Source organism: Malurus melanocephalus, unplaced genomic scaffold (genome assembly GCF_030028575.1).
Source record: "Malurus melanocephalus ecotype Western Australia unplaced genomic scaffold, MMel_1.1 scaffold_634, whole genome shotgun sequence".
Lineage (NCBI taxonomy): Eukaryota > Metazoa > Chordata > Aves > Passeriformes > Maluridae > Malurus > Malurus melanocephalus.
This window is the reverse complement of record NW_026623866.1, coordinates 153,666-173,303: the sequence shown is the minus strand read 5'-3', so window position 1 is coordinate 173,303 and position 19,638 is coordinate 153,666. Positions and strand designations below refer to the sequence as shown.

The 19,638-nt window shown below is 36.3% G+C and overlaps 1 protein-coding gene across 2 annotated transcripts in view; it reads right to left on the bottom strand.

Moving 5' to 3' along the window:
• VCL (vinculin) overlaps positions 1–19,638 on the bottom strand; it is a 51,541-nt gene that overhangs the window by 16,485 nt on the left and 15,418 nt on the right. For both annotated transcript variants that reach the window (XM_057383454.1, XM_057383453.1), the window contains exons 2-10: positions 18,439–18,509; positions 12,403–12,553; positions 10,433–10,541; positions 9,957–10,079; positions 9,536–9,696; positions 3,592–3,682; positions 2,677–2,824; positions 1,664–1,817; positions 491–666 (exon numbers count right to left, since the gene is read on the bottom strand). In XM_057383454.1, coding sequence (XP_057239437.1) covers positions 491–666; positions 1,664–1,817; positions 2,677–2,824; positions 3,592–3,682; positions 9,536–9,696; positions 9,957–10,079; positions 10,433–10,541; positions 12,403–12,553; positions 18,439–18,509 — 1,184 coding nt within the window. The remainder of the gene's footprint in view (positions 1–490; positions 667–1,663; positions 1,818–2,676; positions 2,825–3,591; positions 3,683–9,535; positions 9,697–9,956; positions 10,080–10,432; positions 10,542–12,402; positions 12,554–18,438; positions 18,510–19,638) is intronic.

The following is a 19,638-nucleotide window of genomic DNA, read 5'->3' as shown; positions in this document are numbered from 1 at the left end:
CTCCTCTTCCATTCTCAAGGAGCCTCTTTGCAAAAGTGATACAGAAATATAATTTCTGAAAGTGTTATCTTTTGCATAGTTTGCAGTTACAGCTTAGAACCCTGACAGTGTTAGAATTGGTAAATATTCCACCTTGATATTTAGTAAATTGCTTAGCAAAAAACAGTGATGACATCCATCTGTATAAACAAACTTWTATTTCCCATTACGTTGCTGTTTTGATAGCACAAACAAGCTCACTTCTGGCTTCAATTTGCTTGTCAAATATTCCATAGGCAGTAGAAAGAAAACACTTCAACGTAATACATCTCTGGTTACCTTTTTTTTTAAGTTAGCTAGTACAAGTTACGCTTCAAAATAGAAATCACTGGTCTGAACAACTAAAAAGAGGTTTTTTATTTTATTTATCAATATTCTGATCTTGCTTAGCATTATGAACTGCACATGAAAGTAATTCAGATAAATTAATGCTGATAAAACTAATACTCACTGTCGTCGCAGATCTGARAGTTTGGCTGTCAGAGCAGAGATTTCCCCCAAGGAACGAAGGATATCATCTCTTTCTTTAGGCTCCTCACAGAGTTCTGCAACTTTCCTTGCTTCAGCCATAATTCCCCGAATGTGCTCCTCTCCTTCACTGCCCCCATTAGGATCCGCAAGCCAATTCTTAATAGAAAGAAGTCATGTACAAATGAAGACAAAAAGTAATGGTAATTTCATAAATGCTGTCATAGAGTAAAAAAATACCAATACAGATTTCAAAACTTTATTTAACAGAAATTACTTCTCAGCAGCAATTTCTGTTTATTAGGTACCATGAAATCATTCTATTGTTTAATAGCTTTTCTGTTTTGAAAAAAATGTCAAAATTCATAAAATCTACCCAAAGATTTTACATTCCCTCTCTCTAMTCAACATTTGCCAATATTTTAGAAGTAAAATTGAACTTAGAGACTGAGGATGTGGCTTTCATAAAAAGCCAAAACAGATGCTCTTGAGCCCAATGGGTTCAGAGCTCTTCCTAAAAAGTCCATTACCATTTAATTTGATATATATGTAACAATTATGTATCTTTATGTATTGATAGTTATAGACATTTACACACATTTTGATAAGGTGTATAAATTGAAGGTTCATTATTTAATGACCATCATAATCATCAGTGGGCAATAGACTGACCATTGAGGGATACTAAGAATTACAAAAACAAAGGATCACTTGAAAGAAAATTTCATTAACATAATTTCGCTTCTGTYATTCATACGAACTTCTAAATCCTGAACTCCACTCCCAAAACAGAGCCCAAAGAAAGGGCTCTAGTTTTATCCACAATTAACTCTGTTCAATCTGAAATCCTTCTTTTMTTTAATAAGATTAGTTCTCTCTATTGAGAACACTCAACAGTGTTCCCATCATTTTAATTTAATAACCTTGAAATCTTTAGTAATAAGTTACCAAAAAGAGCATCAACTGAAGCAAAACTCACAGTATGCTGCAAATTACTGAATTTAAGGTTTTTCTTYGTTAAAGCAAGCATCCTCTCCATGTTCTTCCTATCAAGTAATTCTGTTTTGTTTGGAAACAACTACAGTAGTTAGGTATAAGAGCTCTACCARCAGTAATGTAATCATGTTCTGAAGTATTTATGAGTCACTAGAGGTACCTGAGCAGCATCAATCTTCTTAGCAATTGCCTGCTTAGAGTTGGTCATGGCCTCCAGTTTGCGGGCTGCATTCTCCACTTTGGCTGTGAGCAAGTCCAGACCTTGGGACACCTGCTGGGCTTTCTGCATAGCCATGGGTGTGGCACCCTGTCCTCTGCCCAAGACAAAAAGAGCACCACACATTCAACTCAGAACTAAAAAAAAAAAACTGTTTTCAAGTATTATTCAAGTTTTTCRAGAGTATTCCCAGCAATTATTGCAAGAGATACAGTATTTAATCAGATTTTGTTTCCTCACTAAGGAAACAAAAAATAACTGAAGAACATAAGAGATAAAAACTAAAAACATATTTTCCCTATTCCACCAAGTGACATATAGCATTCTCAGAGGAATAAACATTTTTGAAGTGTCACAAAGTAAGACTATTTAAGGATACAAATCCATTAAAGTATCCAGGACAAAGCTTCTTCTCATTTGTGGACTGTTGCAGAGTCAGAATCTATAGGAGTTAAAGTCTTGCCACATCCAAGTGAGGACAGCAAGACAATAAATAAAATAAATACAAAAATAAAACATCTTAGCTGCTTCAGTCATGTGGAACACAAGCTTCAGCAGAATTTGTCGATGAATGATRAACAACCACACCTCCACATGTAGTTTAACATCCAAAAAACCCTAGAAATTAGAATGTCCATCTTACAGTAATTGGGGTATATCCTTTTTGGAGAGCAGACTTAACAGGAGACTTTAAAATTTTATTTCTGCCAAGTTTGGGGGAAAGTTATGTGTTTGATAGTAAGCAAACTTGGAATGGTTACCTGAGCAATCCTGATCATCATTTATATCATTAACATTTCTCTTCAGAAAAAAACATACTTRTGAGAAAAAATTGAAGTAAAAAGGCAAAATACAGTTCTGGCCTGCTCTCCTACAGGTTAGGAAGTGACAACTGCAAGTTCAGARAAACCATTTCAATAGCACTAGAGAACTGTCCATGCACATAAGAGCTTTACCTGGCGCGGAGCTCAGCCAGCTGGTCAGTCATCTGCCCCAGGGTTTTGCACGTCCCCAGAATCTCTCTGCGCTCTTTGCCTGCACACAGCTCCCCTGCTTTGCCAGCTTCATCAAGGATCTGCCTGATGGCTTGCTCACCAGCATCCCCTGGGAYGCAGGGCCAGTTAGTACAACAAACAAAACATTCCTTCACATGTACGAAAAAACTACTGATGYTATCATCATGTCACAACACACTTTCAGTCATGAAAGTACATTTATCAAACACTGAGATATCCACGAGAAAACAACAATTCACATCCAACTTTTACGACTGTATTAGTTTGACTTCGATTTCAGAGGAAGTCAATCTTATAAGGTCTTTCAAAGTCCAAACCAAACAGGCATCTATCAAGTTTCATTTGCTTTCAAGGTACCTACAAAGTTAAACCTCTTACATAAGTAAAGGAGATTGCATGTAAGAATATTTATGTCAGATTTTCATATTAAAAGTTTTACATCAAGACTGATGGAAAAACACTCAAAGAGTCTGTCAGGCAAAATTATAAAGTTATAAAAATTTGAAAATACAAAAGAAGGGATTTTAAATATTAGCCATGGCTGCAATTAAGTATTGTTCAATGCAATTCATAAGTTWTTGGGTTTACTGCTGGAATGTAAATTAAGAGCATATGTGTATATTCTATGAAACATACATATTATACCATTGAGAAGCAGCAAAGCTTTCTAGGTCATTAGACACAACTGTTCAATTCCCAGTATCTAAAGGTATTTAATTAATGTAATAAATACATGCAGAATGTCTCTATGTATGGGTTATTAATGCTTAAAGGCAATTCTGTCTTAAACAACAGAAATAAGACAACCTCCAAGAATCAAAATACTTTCTGCTGTTATTTTTGTTTAAATATTACCTGGAGGTGCATTTGGATCTCTCAGCCAACCTTTTGCCTGATTCATCTTTGAATCTATTAAGGCTAAAGCTCTCTTCATGGCTTCAGTGTCCTTTACAAAAGAGAAACCAGCAAAATTATTCTCTCAACAAAAAATCAAGGCATAAGTAATCAACACAACCAAGCTGACAAAGATTCTATAAAGCAGATTCTACTCAGAAAAACACATCCATATATGCAGCTCAAAATCCATTTTCAAACTAGCAGGTCATAATTGCTTCTTYACAGTTAGAACAGACATTTTCATTTCACTCAAAATGCAAAAATGATGCATGCAATTTTAGTGATTTCTCTATTTCTTTACTTACTAGTGCTTTAATTTCTAACRTTGGAGCTCTAATAAGCACAGACCTTGGAGTTAGTTCCATTTTGCATCAGGGCATGTAGAAAAGTTGTAATGTAATTGGAGTAAACTTTTCAGAGATGGAAGGTGKCCACTGAATTTTACTACTTACTACAATGTAAGAGGCCACACATCCGCATTTTTCACCTGCTCTGCTRCTTAAAGTCAAACAGTTACTGTTTACAGAAAAATAAGACTAGCTAATTTCTGAAAGTCTCAGACAAACACATACATTTACATGTGATTGTTTGGAACTCTGAACTCCTCTGTCAGAAACAGAGAAGCTGTTTCTTTCACTGTTGTGCCACTACAATCCAACACCTCTGTCTGCAGGAGAAACAACCTCCCAGTTCTGATCTCTCTGCACACTCTGTTAATTGCTCATGTGCCATCTCTCCACTAGAGGCCACAAGTTTTCCATCTTATATAAAAGGAAGGACAGTGAAACAGTAACAAGTACCTAAGTAAAAAGTTGCAGAAAGGTCAAAATAGCTTTTGACCACACATATGATGGAAATTATCTGAAAAGCATCTAACATCCCATGATTAGCATACAGATGACTAAAAGAACCCCAGCTCTCACATTATCATCTGAATCAGAATGCCCATGTCCAATGCTTTTGTAGAGGAGCCTACTACCATCAGTGATCAGTATCTGCTACAGCATCTGACAACAGTAAAGAAATGCCACATTTTTTGGAGTTACTCATTTTGCATGCTTAGTCTTAAAGATACAACACTAAATATTCTGGCCTTTTTATTCAGGCATAGTCTGTGAGCTATTTGTAAGGTGCTATAATATAATTCAGCAATCAACTTTTGAAAATGTCATGTGGCACAGCTGAATACTTTTAACGGCTCTTTAATCCCAGCCTGAGAGAGAACACCAAAAGCAGAATTATTTTCACCCAGATGACTGGGTCTTAAATCTAGAAATTGCGTATCAGATCTCAGTTGGAACCTGACTGAAAAAGCTTCCAATAGGTGGGATATGCAGCTGGGGGCAGGAGATAGGCACATTATTTTAAGTCATCTTCTCTGTAGCTCGAGAATTGTGCATTTAATGTTTATAATGAGACAAGTAAATATTTATTTAAGTTTTCAAATATATACGTGAATCTTACTACCTATGATGTTACAGTTTTCTGTTGTTTTACATTGGGCTGAAGMCACTTCAGTTTGAAATGAATGGCCTACTTCAGGCCTGGCTACCCAAAAAGAACTTGAAACAAAGAACTGAATTTTTTAAAAGGCAATAGATGGTTCTTACTGTGTCAATAAGATGATAGGTGTGGGCAGAGAGGAGTGTTGGGAAAACTATCTTTGCCCCTCCCTTTTTACTCTCACAGGCTTTTATGTTGTCTCAGCTGCCTGCAGAGGAGCAGTTTCAGCACAATTATATAGAAGCCTCTGAATCTAAAGTGCAATATCAGAGGACAGAATCATGGGTGTTCTGGGTTTTACACTCATGACTCTGTAATTTCCAGTTCTACCCAAGTAGCAACAGGGTCCATCTGCCCAATATCATATGAAGTTACATAACTGGATTGCCCTGCAGGGTAGGTCTTGCTATTCTGTGTGACTTTGCACTCCTGTTGGCAAAACATTGTCCCCTTTTCCTCTTTGAAAAAATCTTGTGAAACCCTAGCTAGCAGTTGAAGTGTTTGAATACAACCGCTCTCAAAGCACCAATTGCCCATCTTCACAGCCCCAGAATCCCTCCCAGCTTTAGCCTGATAAGGAGTTTTCATTGCAATGAGCTGAGCAATGCAACAGAAAACTAGAATGCATCCTTAACTAGGTTTGTTGGTACAGCACTTGCATTTCTGCCAGAGCTATGTCTGTTGTCAGATACTTGGCAAGCAACAAAGGTGTAGCCATAAAAAAGGTCTGGATTTATCCCCTAATTCAGGCTATTAAGAATGAAGAAGCAAGACAAAAGCAGAAATACTCAGTCTGAAGAAACACAGCAACCTGCTCAAGGTCTCTCTCAATGCTTCAGTTTCTTGATAGTCCTGATTTCTGTAGCTTTTTAAACACTTTATTCCTCCCTTAACAGCTAAATATGCTAAAAATTTAACTCTTTGGGATTTGCCAAGAGAATATCAATTGCAATAATGAAAAACTAAAAAAAAAAAAAAATCCTACAGCTAGCCTGCAAAAAAATTCATATAGAATAGTTTTATCAGCAAAAATTGATTCTTTCCCTCCTCTCCCTGCCAACAGTTCCTCTGTCGGCAAACGGAATTTCATTAACAAAATCAGCACTGTTACTTTTTCAGAAGAGATAAACAGCTTCAGTTAATCAAGTTAAACAACTAGGGCAACACTGTCTRAAGGGAAAAGAGCAAGTTGGATTTTTTCCAAATCAATTCCTAAAGCAAATATTATTTAAGACACTTTTATGCATCATTTCTGYACTACCAAGAATTTTGAGTTTATTCATATAGCAGGTGGTATTGGCTCTGCYATGCAAACAAGCAAAATAAATCCTACACAATTCCTTGTTGGGTGTAAAACACAACCTCTGACTCAATAAAGTGGTCTAGTCTAAGGATATCTGCATTTCATGACCAAAGAAGGCAATGTTGGAGGAAATAGGCAAAGCCAGTGTTCTGGCAGGATAGATAGCTTAGTCACCATTCAGGGTTCAATGCTGAAAGATATTAAATATTTCTCAGCTTTTTACAATTGTTAACTCACTCCAATTCCATGGAAATGAAAGATGTTTGAATTGAGTATTACTTCAAATCTATTTTAAAAGAAATACTAAGAACATACAAGAGAAAATTGAATTCCTCTGTAAAATAAAAAATTCAAGGAAAAAAGTTCAAAGCTATGAATAAAAAAATAGAGGTTTTTTCCCCAAGATCTTGTCCAAGAATAGCATTTCAATACTAAAGCCTCATACTATTTTTGAAATCCAGTGTAAGCAGAGATTAATGCAATCCAGTAATATTAATGTGCATTCCAGAGTCTAGAAACACCAACAGAATAGTTTACCTAYGACTACAACTCCTACAAAATCTACAACTTTGGCTCCATGCCTTGTTCATTCTCAACTATCTCTAGACAGATTGTGATACTTCAAGGTATAAACAACTCAGGATAGAACAATAAACGTAAAATAAAATCCATCATCAGCAGTAGCATGTACTACACAGATAAAAATTCAAGGCYAGGCATCCCCAAACACCTTACTGTATTCCAGAAAAGTAAGGAAAAATCTTTCCTTTGACCACCAGGCACAAAATGCATGCAACAATAACCTCAATTACAACTAAATAGCTCCTTCATCTCCCTCCCAGCAAAACTATAAATTAACTGTTAGATGTGTGTGCAAAGACAGGGTAAGTCTGCAATAAGTGGCCATTTGCAATCTAGTTTCTGCTTCTTCAYCCCACTGCATTTTTCAATTCAAATGCTTTTTCATTGTTTCATTAATGCCCAGTGCTTCAGTGCCAACTCATCAGCATACCTTAATTCAAAACCAAAATACAATTTACAAGTTCTCAGTTCAGAACAAAATGATACTTTGACTATACTAATCCATACAACATATTTATGCATCAAGCATAATGACCGCTATTTTCCATTAGGAAATACTGCTAATATAGCAACTGTTTTCTTAATTAAATCCTTCATTAATCTGCCTCGCTAGTAAGATGAGTAAGAATTTCYCAAGGCTAAATTGCCACCTCTTTGCAACAGACATTTTTCTTTACCAGAAAAATTTCTGAATTTGTTGTGTAAAATCAAACTGTATTCATATTTCACAAAACACAGGAAAGCTTAAATCTAAAATTAAACTGAATTGGAAAAATGCCCATACAAGACTGCAGTTTTAGACCTAAATCTAAATACTGTGAACCATCTGAACTGAAGGAAGACTGTGGGTAAAACACYATGGAATAGACAAAATTCCTGACTTAATAAAGCTTTCTGGCCATGCAGAAAGCTTGTTCCTGCGTGACTGGACCCTTTATTTGTCACCACAGAGACTCATAACATAAATTAACACAAAAGCATTCAGCAAGAATGTGCTGTAAAATCTTGCCCTAACTCTAATCAGATTCAGAAAGAGTCTTTAATGCAGTTCAGCTTGCCATTGCCTTTCCTAGTGACAGCCAATGCTGCATACAGCCAGACAGAGCTATTAAGGACCTTCGAAAACTTTGTGTGTATTTACATAAGTATAWGTGCCAGTGTCATAGCTGGCACACAAATAAGTTGCACAACACACAGTCTGCACACAGCACAAAATCCCACAGACATGCTTTATTTGGGTTTAGTACAAGGCACAGGTGGAGGGTGTGGAAGAAAGCTTACCTTCTAAAGGTGAGAAAAGGGTAAGAAACAGGACAACAAAAACAAAGATGCATACAGTAGTTATAATAAGGAAGTGATAGTGACAAAGTAACTCAAGAGGCAAACTAAGGGCCGAGTGYCAAACAATATAGGCCAAAGTGATTTTATGTCTTGGTTACATCTGTTAGATTTCCTGTGAGATTTTGTTTGCTAACCTGTCTGGCTTCAGGTCTCAAATTCTTTAAAGATATTTATGTTTACTTGTGACTCATAGTATTAACCCTTAAAAAAACACCTTGGGCAATTTACTTTCAAGTACTCAAAAAAAAAAAAAAAAAAAAACTTGGCAGGAATTTCAGTTATGCAGCTGCATTTATTTGTAAGCCCACAACACTTTTATCATTCTTCTGCCAGGCCTGTCTTCTACACATTTCAGTATCTTCAATAGCACTTCAGAGCAGCACTTAGCTCCAGGTAAGTGGTTGCAGTCAGTCACACAGTTTAACACTGAGTTAGAAGGAATCAATCCTTCCCATATGCCAGCTCCATAGCCATCAGATTATCCAGCCAGTCTGTTCCATCTCATGTATTTCTTTGAAACATGATGAACACCAGAAATTTACTCCCATGTCCAGAATAAGAATGGAGCAGGGGGAAAAGGAGCAGGTGTTCAAAGAGGAATCACCCAAAACCGACTAAAATTTCTCAATTCCAAGCCTTTTGCACAAGGAATACAACAGTAGCCTACTATCTTTTCTAGCAGGAACTAGAAGGAAAATCTCAATTTCACTTATGAATGCCTAACTGTGAGATCAGTTGAACTTATAGAACAATAACTTTTATACCTAACTTCCCTCTGACAAAAACRGTTATGTAGGGTAGATATAAATAAGGAAAAATCCTTCTCTGAGTGGAATACACTATATTCCAGGACTTCCTAATGATGCCAAAACTAAAGTGTAAATAAATCTGTCTTCTGTTTGCCTACTGAATTGCAGTAAACCGCTGAACCACCTTCAAATGCCACACTAGTTTAACTCTGCTTACTCAGAGAATGCTCATTTTTAAAGACACATGAATATATCGATCTCTGAAGATATCTGACCTTGAAGAGATTATATGATATGGTTACATAGAGTTACAAAACTGAGGCACAAATACGTATTTCAGTGGTCTCAAAAATGCAAGTCTAGAAGGGTAAAGCACAGTAGACAAAAACTAGACTTCTATATACAAATGTAGATATGAAAATACCTTGCTTGCCCAGGCATCTTCATCCCAGGAAGTGAGCTGCAATACACGGATTATTTCATTTATCTCAGCACTCATTTTCTCTACTGTGAAATTGCGATTTTTCAAGGCCTCTTCTATTCCTTGGCTTTTAGAATTTTTTGTGGTTACAAAAATCTTCATAGCTGTGAAAAATACAGAGGTTAGAAAAAGGTATATGCAAGACCCAATCAGTGGTCAAGTTGACTTTTGACTGTATTTATGTGGTAATTTTTTTTTTTTGCAAGGACCATTTCATCTCAAAAAGATTGCAGTTTTAATACAAGAAGCACAGTTACTTGCAAGTGATTATAGATATCAAAATTATTTTTAATAAACATAAGACATTGAAACTCCAGTTCAAAATAGTAATTCAAATTAGCATTAAAAAAGAAAGCATAAATACCTGAAATAAGTACTGGCAATAGCTCCTTCACTGTATTCATGGAGTTTACCAGCATAACCCTATGTTCCTGATGAGTTAATTCCTGTTGTCTCTCGTCAATCATTTTGGCCATCTTTGTCATTCCTAAAAATAAAAGTAATAGGGCATTAAAACACTTGAGATTTCTAAACAAGAACAAGGCATAACGATTGATAAAAATTATTTTGAAGTTTAAAACATAATTTCTGTATTAGCAGCTGTTACTTTAAACRCATTTCAGATACCTCAGAAAAGTCACCTGTTCAAAACGTAGCCACTCTGTTAAGTAGAATGGACTCTGTGAAACAGAGTCATTCTTYCCAACAGAAAGTCTCAAAGCAACTGCTTTACCATTACCCCAACGTTCAAAACTTGGGTGAGGAAGGTGCTGAAGGGAACACAAAATAGTGGAAAATACTATACTTAGTATATTTATGAAAGACTGGAGCAAATCAAACCTGGCCCTAAATTCTTTGTGTAAGTCACCAAATCCTCCATTGTCTCTACCACTTCYGCCACAGTCAGATATTCCAATATTCCTTTGCAGACACGGATGATTTTACGGACCTAAAAAAGGAACATTCTGTTATTTCTTMGGTAAAGCTAAGTTACACTTAAATTAGAAATGCAAACCTGTTATTAGAACCGTTTACTTATAGCATTTGCTAACATGACAAATGAGCAATCACCAAGCTCTGAGATACTGAATAAATTACCCAAAATGCCATTAGTCAAGTGCTGTAATGATCAAGCTAATATTTAATCAGCTTTTGGCTATTCAGAAATGCAAAATCCTACTTCCAAAGTTTTCACTTCRTATGATAAATGAAGGACAGCATTGAGAAAATAGGTTATAAAGAACTTCATTTATTTATGCTCTCATGGTTGAAGGTTTTCTTTTCATCAATAAAAATATTTAAATCACAAAGCAAAACTACACAGAAGGCAGACTTCAAGATTTCAGAGGAAGGATTATTCACCATATAGTTTTACATATGGATAAAGCATTAGCCAGCATTCCAGCAGGGAAGATAGASCCAACATCTTCAACTTTCCAGAGAAAGTGAAGGCTGTACTTTAGTTACGTCTGGATCTCTGCCTCAGCTTAACTCTTTCAGTTCACATTTGATTCCAAAACACTTCTCAGTCTCCTAACCTCCTGAGCCACATTACTTCTGAAAACACTACATACAATTCTTATTGAAGTACAAGTTAATTAACATTTAATTTGTATCAACCACATGCACTGTTCAGCACCCAGAACAGATCAAAATTTCCTGTGAAAGCCATTTCGGTTCCTCCCAAAGTTAGTTTATATTGAAACACAGTAGGACAGACACATGCCAACTTAAGTACTTGTGAAAAGTCAAACATCCCTGACTAATRTCTTTCTTTTGGTTAATGAGCAGTTGTCAGGCATGTTCAACACAGCATTAACTTCACAAAAGTCAACTCATTTCCTAAACACTAGAAACAGATTAAAAGCTATTAACTTCCTTGAAATTCTGTCCTGTAACACTTCCATTAAAAACCACTTACAATAATGAGAATCACAACTGCCACAGAGACATCCCATAGCACTCTCCTCATTTCAGAGGAACATGCTAACAGTACCATGAGCTGATTAAACGAGGCTCACTGATGCCATGAGACTACTCAGAACAGCAACACAATTCCACAGATTAACAGATTGTTGCAAAATTAGGATTAACATCAACATTTCTAACGGCCTGAGCTTAATTTATTCATTGTAGCATGGCATTTCTTATTTAGAAATGCAAGACTCCATATCCTCAGAAAGAGCATCACAACCATGGTTTTGTTTTTAAAAAGAAATTTCAAACATAAGACATTTAAATTTCCTTGCAACTATGCAGTTTTTTGGCCATATGAGGTGGACAAGCAGCACTTCTCAGTCAGTTTTTGATTTGTGCAGCTGCCAAAACGCAGCAACTGTCAGATCTATCAGAATCCATCGTCTGCCTGACCAGCCAAGCAGTCCAAATTTGTATTACCTCCCATGCCCTCAGGCCAATTAAAYTGCCAGCGCTAATGACCTAGAAAAACAAGTAAAAAAGTAGCCTAGGGTTTTTGACTGAAGGGATACAGAAAATATAAGGATCAGTAATGGGTATGGTAAAGGAAATACAGAAAAGCATGAGTACAATCTCAGTTGATGAGATGTGGCCTTTCTGAGCAACAATCACAACATTATGTCATAAAAAGGCGCTCCTAACAAAACAGAGCAACAAGTCTAAGCTCCTCCTGACAGAAAGGAATGCAAAATATGCTTCCATTCAAGCTTAAATGATCAAAATCTCATTAATCTATTCAAGATTAGTTCAGTTTAGCTAATTTAGTTAGTGGGACATGTTAATTCACAATACTGTTGTGCAGACACCTATGTCAATCCTWTTGGGATTCCTACCTCTGCTTCATCGAATGTCAGAAGCAAGTCTGATGTTCCAGAAAGGATTCCTCTCGATCCGTCAATGAGATAGTCACGAGCTGGTACTGAGTAAGGATCTGCTTGCAGCATCTGGGCTGCCCGAACAAGTTTGGTGCAGGCATTCTCCACTCTGTGGAAAGCCAGCAGACAACAATGGCTGATTAGTTTCTGTCTGTATGACAACAGACTTGAGAAAATCCTGGATTTATTTTTAACTTGACCACTTGAATCACCACTGGAAAACTGATCATTCTACACCTTTATAATTTAAAAGCAAGAGTATTTATTGTATTTATTCCAACAACAAAGTAACCAGCAGCCATACAACACAGTTTTTCAGAAGTCACAGAGTCATTCCATGTAGGGAATGTTTTAAGTACCTCTTACAGAACACACAGTACAGTGTCATTAAAGACAGCTCCCAACCCAGCAAAATACCTTACATTCTTCATGACAAGGGCACGGAACAAAAMAATTATTCTTTTAGGACTTTGTAATCAAAGTAACTCCTAACTTCTATCAGCCTTGTATATGCATTGTTATTCAAGTAGCAATCATTATTAGTAAATATTAAATAATAGCTACACGTTAAGACAAAATAACATGGATTTAAGAAAACCAAGACACTGTGCCCTGYTCTTTAAAGCTGTAGTCCAGATCTTCAGAATGTTAACACTCACAGAAAGAGCATTTTAAATAGCCACAAAATGGAGTGGTAAGGGACAATGTTCAAATGCAGCTTGCAATTCCAGACAAAAGGTATTTACAATAAGAAAATCAGCTCTAAAACTGGGTTCCATCAAACCATTTAACACAATCATTTTAAAATATCAATAACCGGAAGACTGAAAATGTTTTGATCTTGTTCCCTTGTAATTACTTGGTAACACCTTAGCAAAATACAAAATTCAGACTTCACTTTCTTCACTTTTTTCACGKTAACTATGTTACTCAAGACTGAAGTTACTAATTCCACTGACTGTGACTTTCCTCCATTGTTTCCCATTTCCTTTTAGTGTAGTGTAATACACAGGCTCTGTGCATRTGAGTGCCATGTGCTCACTGAATAACATGAGGTTCCAACAAACATTAAACACTTTTATTACAGCAATGCTACCTCTTACCATCACTTTTGCATGCTTGTCACATTTTCYACTGACCACTTGGATCCACTCCTTTATCTTACTTTTAGTTAAGTACTTTTGGTAAGATACAGTTATCCCACTTTTCTCCCCTATGTTCTTTGCTAACACAAATATTAGATCTTAATGGTCATGTCAAAATTTAACTAGTAGAAATAAGACACCCATTACAGGAAAACACACTTTTGTCCAGAAAGTAAAGTTTTCATCTAATAGGTCCCTAGAGTAGATTGAATTGGACCAGCTGCATTATCATAACCTGCTCTTTTGGWGAGACATCTGCTCAGTGTATCAGATGGCGGGAACTCATAAGTGAACCAGAAAATGCAGAAGAACTTCAAGGCAGAAAGTGGAATGGTCTGCTCATTACTATGCAATGCACTGAGTTGTATTATCAAAGTCAACTGACTTCACTAAATTAGATTTCCATGCTTGCTTCTCACATTTATTCTTTTCAACTCTGCCAAGAAAGGGATTAAACAAATCACCTATTCARCCAGCTCAGAGACATAGGCTCAGAAATATTTAATTTCCTACAGTTTAATTTCATGGTTATCTGTTTAATACTAATAATTATCTCAAGGCCAGCTTTTTCATTTGTAAAAAAAAAAAGAATTAACATAGATGCATATTACACCASGAGTCACCATAATTAATGAAAAGAATGTTTCTAAAGTTTCAAATTTTTTTACGGTTGAACCTCTTAAAGATAAACTTTTTTATTTTCATAGTATGATGCCTATTTTGTATAAACTTCCTAATGSACATTAAATACTTCAGAAGTGTAAGCTACGTACAAGAAAAGCATAGCGGTGCTCAAAAATCAGACACCCTTCATCCCCTACAGAGCACACATGCTAGGAAGCAAAAGATTAGGAAAAAAAGTTATCAATTTACTTTCCCAACCAAAACATCAGTATGAACAACCAAAAACACCTAAAATATTCACTACAATTAACCCCTTTTTCTATCATAAGAAWCAAACATATTTGGAAATTTCAAATTCAAGTTCATTGCTGTGGTGAAGTTTCTAATCTCTGTACTATATTGCAACACGAAAAACCCAACAATAGAGCTTTATAAGAAAAGCGTATTTATTTCTGAGGCATGATTACAATAAAGCTATCTTAGCACCAGCCAAATTCTTCGTGGTGAAGACACTGGTCATGATATTTCTAATCATGCTATTTTGGGGAGTAAACCTAATTGCTGTTAAATGTATTCCTTATGAGATATGAGTAGAGAAGAAGTAGCTTATGCTAAACTATCATTTTAGTTTTTAGRTTTTAGGATTGTCCTCTGCTTTTCTCAGAGTTTGTTTTCCAGTTTAACCACAACACTTTACATTACTTGCAGTTCTAGAAACATAAAGTGAAAAGCAAATATTTTACATTGACAATAATTTGTCAATACAGGTACGAGCAATGCAGATAAAGCTTTGCTGCCAAAATAATGTTAACACACAATAGCATTGTTGCTTGATTTATTAAATGAGCTTGTGCATGTAAGTTAAATATAAACTTTTATTCTCAGTGTAAACAAATAGCCTAACCCTATTCTTTGCCTAGAGACTGCATTCTTCCCATCTTTATAAAAGAAGCATAACAAGTAATAGGAACACATTGCAAAACATCTGATGTAAATTATATGCATTACTCATACTCCCTGGTGATTAAGGCAATTAAGATAGAGTTTAAAAATGCTGAGTTCTTTAAGTCAACAGTTCCAATGTGGCTTATGTYAGTAGCAAGTGAAGGGATGCATGATGGCTTTTCAACAGCTAGCAACTTATTTTGCTGCACAATCAYACTCCAACTGAAAAGCTTTACAGATTACCTTAATATATATTCATTATGAGCCCTCACCACCAGTATCACCAGAAACCTTTCAAAAGAATAAACAGATCTTCTCTCCATCCTCCAAGACTGGTGATCCTTTTGATAAAGGAAATACAACCAGGGAATGCAGTGCTAGCACATGTGTACTGCTTCTTACCCATCATCCATGTGACAGTACAAAYTCTGCTGGAGCACTCCCTTAAAAAGGAATGCCAATTCCTGAACTAATGCTTTAGGAACAAAGCCAAAGAAAGACCCTCATCTGCTTCAATTCTTGCATCTAAATTCTATCCTTTACAGCAGTAAAATATAAGGCTCCCTTTGTAGCTCCCCTATGATTATCACTTGTCCCCATAAGCAAGCTATCTGTGACAATACACTCCACAGTGTTAACAAGAAACTGTTAATATTAACTAATTCATTTTTATATAAATCCCAGATTAACAAAAAACCCACAATTGAAATTGGTTACCATTCATTAAAGCCATTGAACATTCCTAACTCATGTTACTGCATCTAGGTTAGTAAGTACTATGTGAAGAGGGTGTCATTACTCTGACAGATAGCTTTGGTTCCCATTTTATAGTATATCATAGCTCAAGCAGTCATGAATTGCTGCAGAGAAAGTTCAAGCCCCTGACAAAGTGGTACTATTTAGCAGTGCTTCACAATTCGCTACATTTTGATCAAAGGCTGAATACAGATAGCAATTTAAAAAAAAATCTCTTTTCCTTCATCCCTTACTCATCTAGGTGAACAACAAGCTGGAAATGAACTAAAAACTCCMCACATCCTAGAAAATCAGCACAATCAAAATTACATGTTTGCATACAATTCATCAAGAAGCAAGAAAAAAGCTTTGATCTTATTTCATTAAATAAACGCTCCCCTCAAAAAGACCAAACCCCTCTACAGCCGCACAAGATCACACACCAGGAACACAGCATGATAAATACTGTAGTGGATTGTATCAAAGGCCCATTTAGCTCAGTATCCTGCCTCCAAAAGCAGCTGCAAGTAAAAGCCTGAGGAAGGTTAAGAACAGGATAAGCATTTACCATACTTCCTCTAGGCACTCTCCCATCCTTCAACTATTTTCAGTTCCTGCGATTTCCTGTAGTCTATTTGATAACCCACAATGGAKTCCTCTAAGTACTTAGCTATTAAACTCCAAACCCACATAAAGAGTTTTAACAGTACAGGACTACAAGACCAGCTGTACAAAACATTTCTCYCTATTGTTGGCTTACTAACTGCTTGCTTAAAGCAATTCCCCAGTCAAGTTCTTATACAGGAAAAGTACAAGTTTCCATTTTCTCCATGCAACTCATACGTCCTTAGACATTGTCAGGGCCTCAATCCCCTCTGTCACTTATCCCAGGCTGAAGAGTTCCAGCCTACTCAGCTTTGCCTCACACTTTTTGACCACTATGAACAGGTCAGGATGSTCCCACCAATGTATARYAGTTCCAAGACCTTGCGCACTATTGGTAATGGTCATTTCAATCATCCTGTCTGACATTGGACCTGCTGCTCTCCCAAGTGTGCATAATTTCAGATATTTAAAAATAATTTAATACACACTTAACATCAAGTCACTTCAATTAATAAGGTACTGTAATTTCCTAAAGTCATCCATTAACCTCTCTGCCCTGCATAAGACTTGGAGTCATCAGCTGCCTCACAAGTTAGCCTGATCTCCAGAGTATTTATTAACATGGTGAAAAGCAAAATCCCAACTGAGACCTCCACAGTCCTATTGATTGCCTTCTGCCATTGTCAGGGTTAACTCAATCATCTTTTCTCCCACTTTCAATTTTCTCTTTTTCATATAAAAATTTTTCTAACTATCCTGCAGCTACTTCACTTTCTTAAAAGCCTCTAGACTCCACCAAGTTTAGAAATCAATGTACATTGTATCATCTGGACTACCCTTTCCCCTGTTTGTATTATTTCTAAGAATACCGACAGATTTATAAGGCAGAATTTCCCTCCACAGAAACACTGTCAATTCACCCAAAGCATACCATGTATGGAGGTGGAGTTTCTCTCTTCTCTAATACAGAATTTCTAATCATTTCCTCCAAACGTACATCATATCTGTAGCCCTCCTGTTCCCCAGATTCCCTAGAAAGTTTCCCAGGCTGTACCATCACTTTGATTGACATACKGGTGGTCTCAAGTGACAGACTACTTCATTAATAATTCATCTATTTCATTCTTGAACTAATATGCTAATATCACCTGGTCCTAAGTATTATTTTAATTRCTGATTTTGTCAACCTACAATGCAATAAACTAAATCCTTTTTCACTGACTACCATAAATTTTCTTTTTAGACATTATGTCCCTTCTCCCTTTTACTGTTCTCCCAGTCGTCTCAATGCTTTCTTGTTGTGAYTATCTGCCTGTTTGGTGCTTGTTAATAACAGTAAAATATTCAGTTATTGCATAGACACTGGACAGCACTAACAAAGGGGTTACTACAGGCAGTAGATTGTAGAGGCAAGTTACTTCAATAGAAGTCTTCCAGGTGGCAATAAGCAGCTTGGGAATTCCACAACAAGGTGTRATGTATCATTTTTAAGGCTTAAGGCAACAGAAGGAGAAAGTCAGTTGTCCTTCACACCAAGACATAGAATTCAGAATGTCTGCTATAACTGAACTTACGGTCTGCTACACTGCAGTAAGTCACTTCTTCAAATGTCTTTGATTTCCAGGCAATTATGTTATCAGCTGCCTATATTGACAAATTCACATTTTTTCCATCAGCTAAATAAATAAAAAAAAGATTGAGACACCATATTGTCTCTGACACTGTTAGGCAAACCTACAGTGGCACACAGCTAAGTACCATTATTAGTCTGATTTATTTTTGTAATTATTTTTAAAGGAAGAAATAGCATATATACATATGGCACACTCATGTAYACAGAACATATCAGGACAAGACACTACTGCCAAAAACGTTGTTGCTCACATTGAAATAGGTTTCCTTTACCCACAATACAAGATTTACAATAAAATTAGTTTACTTGATAAATGCTGGTGGCATATCCCTTTTCAAGATCTGGTCTTCTGTTGTCTGCACAGTCTCTTTTCCAACCTGCAGGAGAAAAAAAGACATACTTAAGAATCAAAATGTCGATGTCAAGGCCAGATAAAAGCAAATAGTGAAATACCAATGAAAATGCTTTGCACTAATGACAGCTCCTTTCATTTCWGGTTCCTCCTGTTGTGTCTTCTTTTGAGAGAACTATACACTGTGGTTAACTTAATGTTTTATAAATCATAAATTGTTTCCTATCAATATTTCTACAAAATAAATAGGGACACAAAAATGCACATTTTTCCCTCTTYCTATTCCCCATAGGAACAATAATCTCTTTTTCCCCTGCATTTAGTTGTAAAAACTTAATCACTGAATCTGAGAATTTCCCTCTGTCCTAATCCCCACAAGTCAAAAATCAAGTTCTAAGGTAAAAAATTTATCCCGCTTTCGCTAGTGCACTTAGTCTATTAGAAAAATGGAGTTAATTACTGAGAAAACACCCCACAACCACACCATCCTTTAGGCGAAAAATAATTATGCAGAAGCTAATAAAGAAAGACAGAGTAAGATCTGGAGTTTTCTATACACTAGCTCTTGTGTTACACAATAGAAGTCTTTATAATTGGTAGCTGACTCTCTGAACTGTGAGATCACCAACTTGACAAAATATTTCCAGCTCCTTTGTTCGCTGTATTTTCCAGCTGAATAAGCTATTCAGAAAGGCATCACAAAGCAGAAGGTCTTTAAACCAGACACTACTTTGTGTTAAGAGCTGCCAGACCTGCTCAAGCTAGACACGATAGCCCTGAAAATCCCTGATCAGCTGGTGCTTAAGGATTCACTGGGTTTGGACAGAAGATGTAGTGTGTCAGTATGCACAGTRCTTGCCAATTCTAATGTAGTACAGCTTTCCAGAACCGCTGCTTCCTTGCAAACTTTTGCTGCTTGCCAAAAATGGCATCTCCCTGGTCTGCTCCTTTCAGAGGAACTTCACAGAAGTACATYGGCCTGAGTGTTTTATTTGCTTCAAACAGTTTCAGGCTAGCCTACTTCATTTTTTCAAAATCTATTTGTACTACACTCACAATTAGTCACACAGATATTTAAAAGCAATGAAAGGAAGAGCAAAAAAAGTTAAAAGGTCTTGAATTTCATGGTCGGTTTTTGTCTCTTGTGTACACAG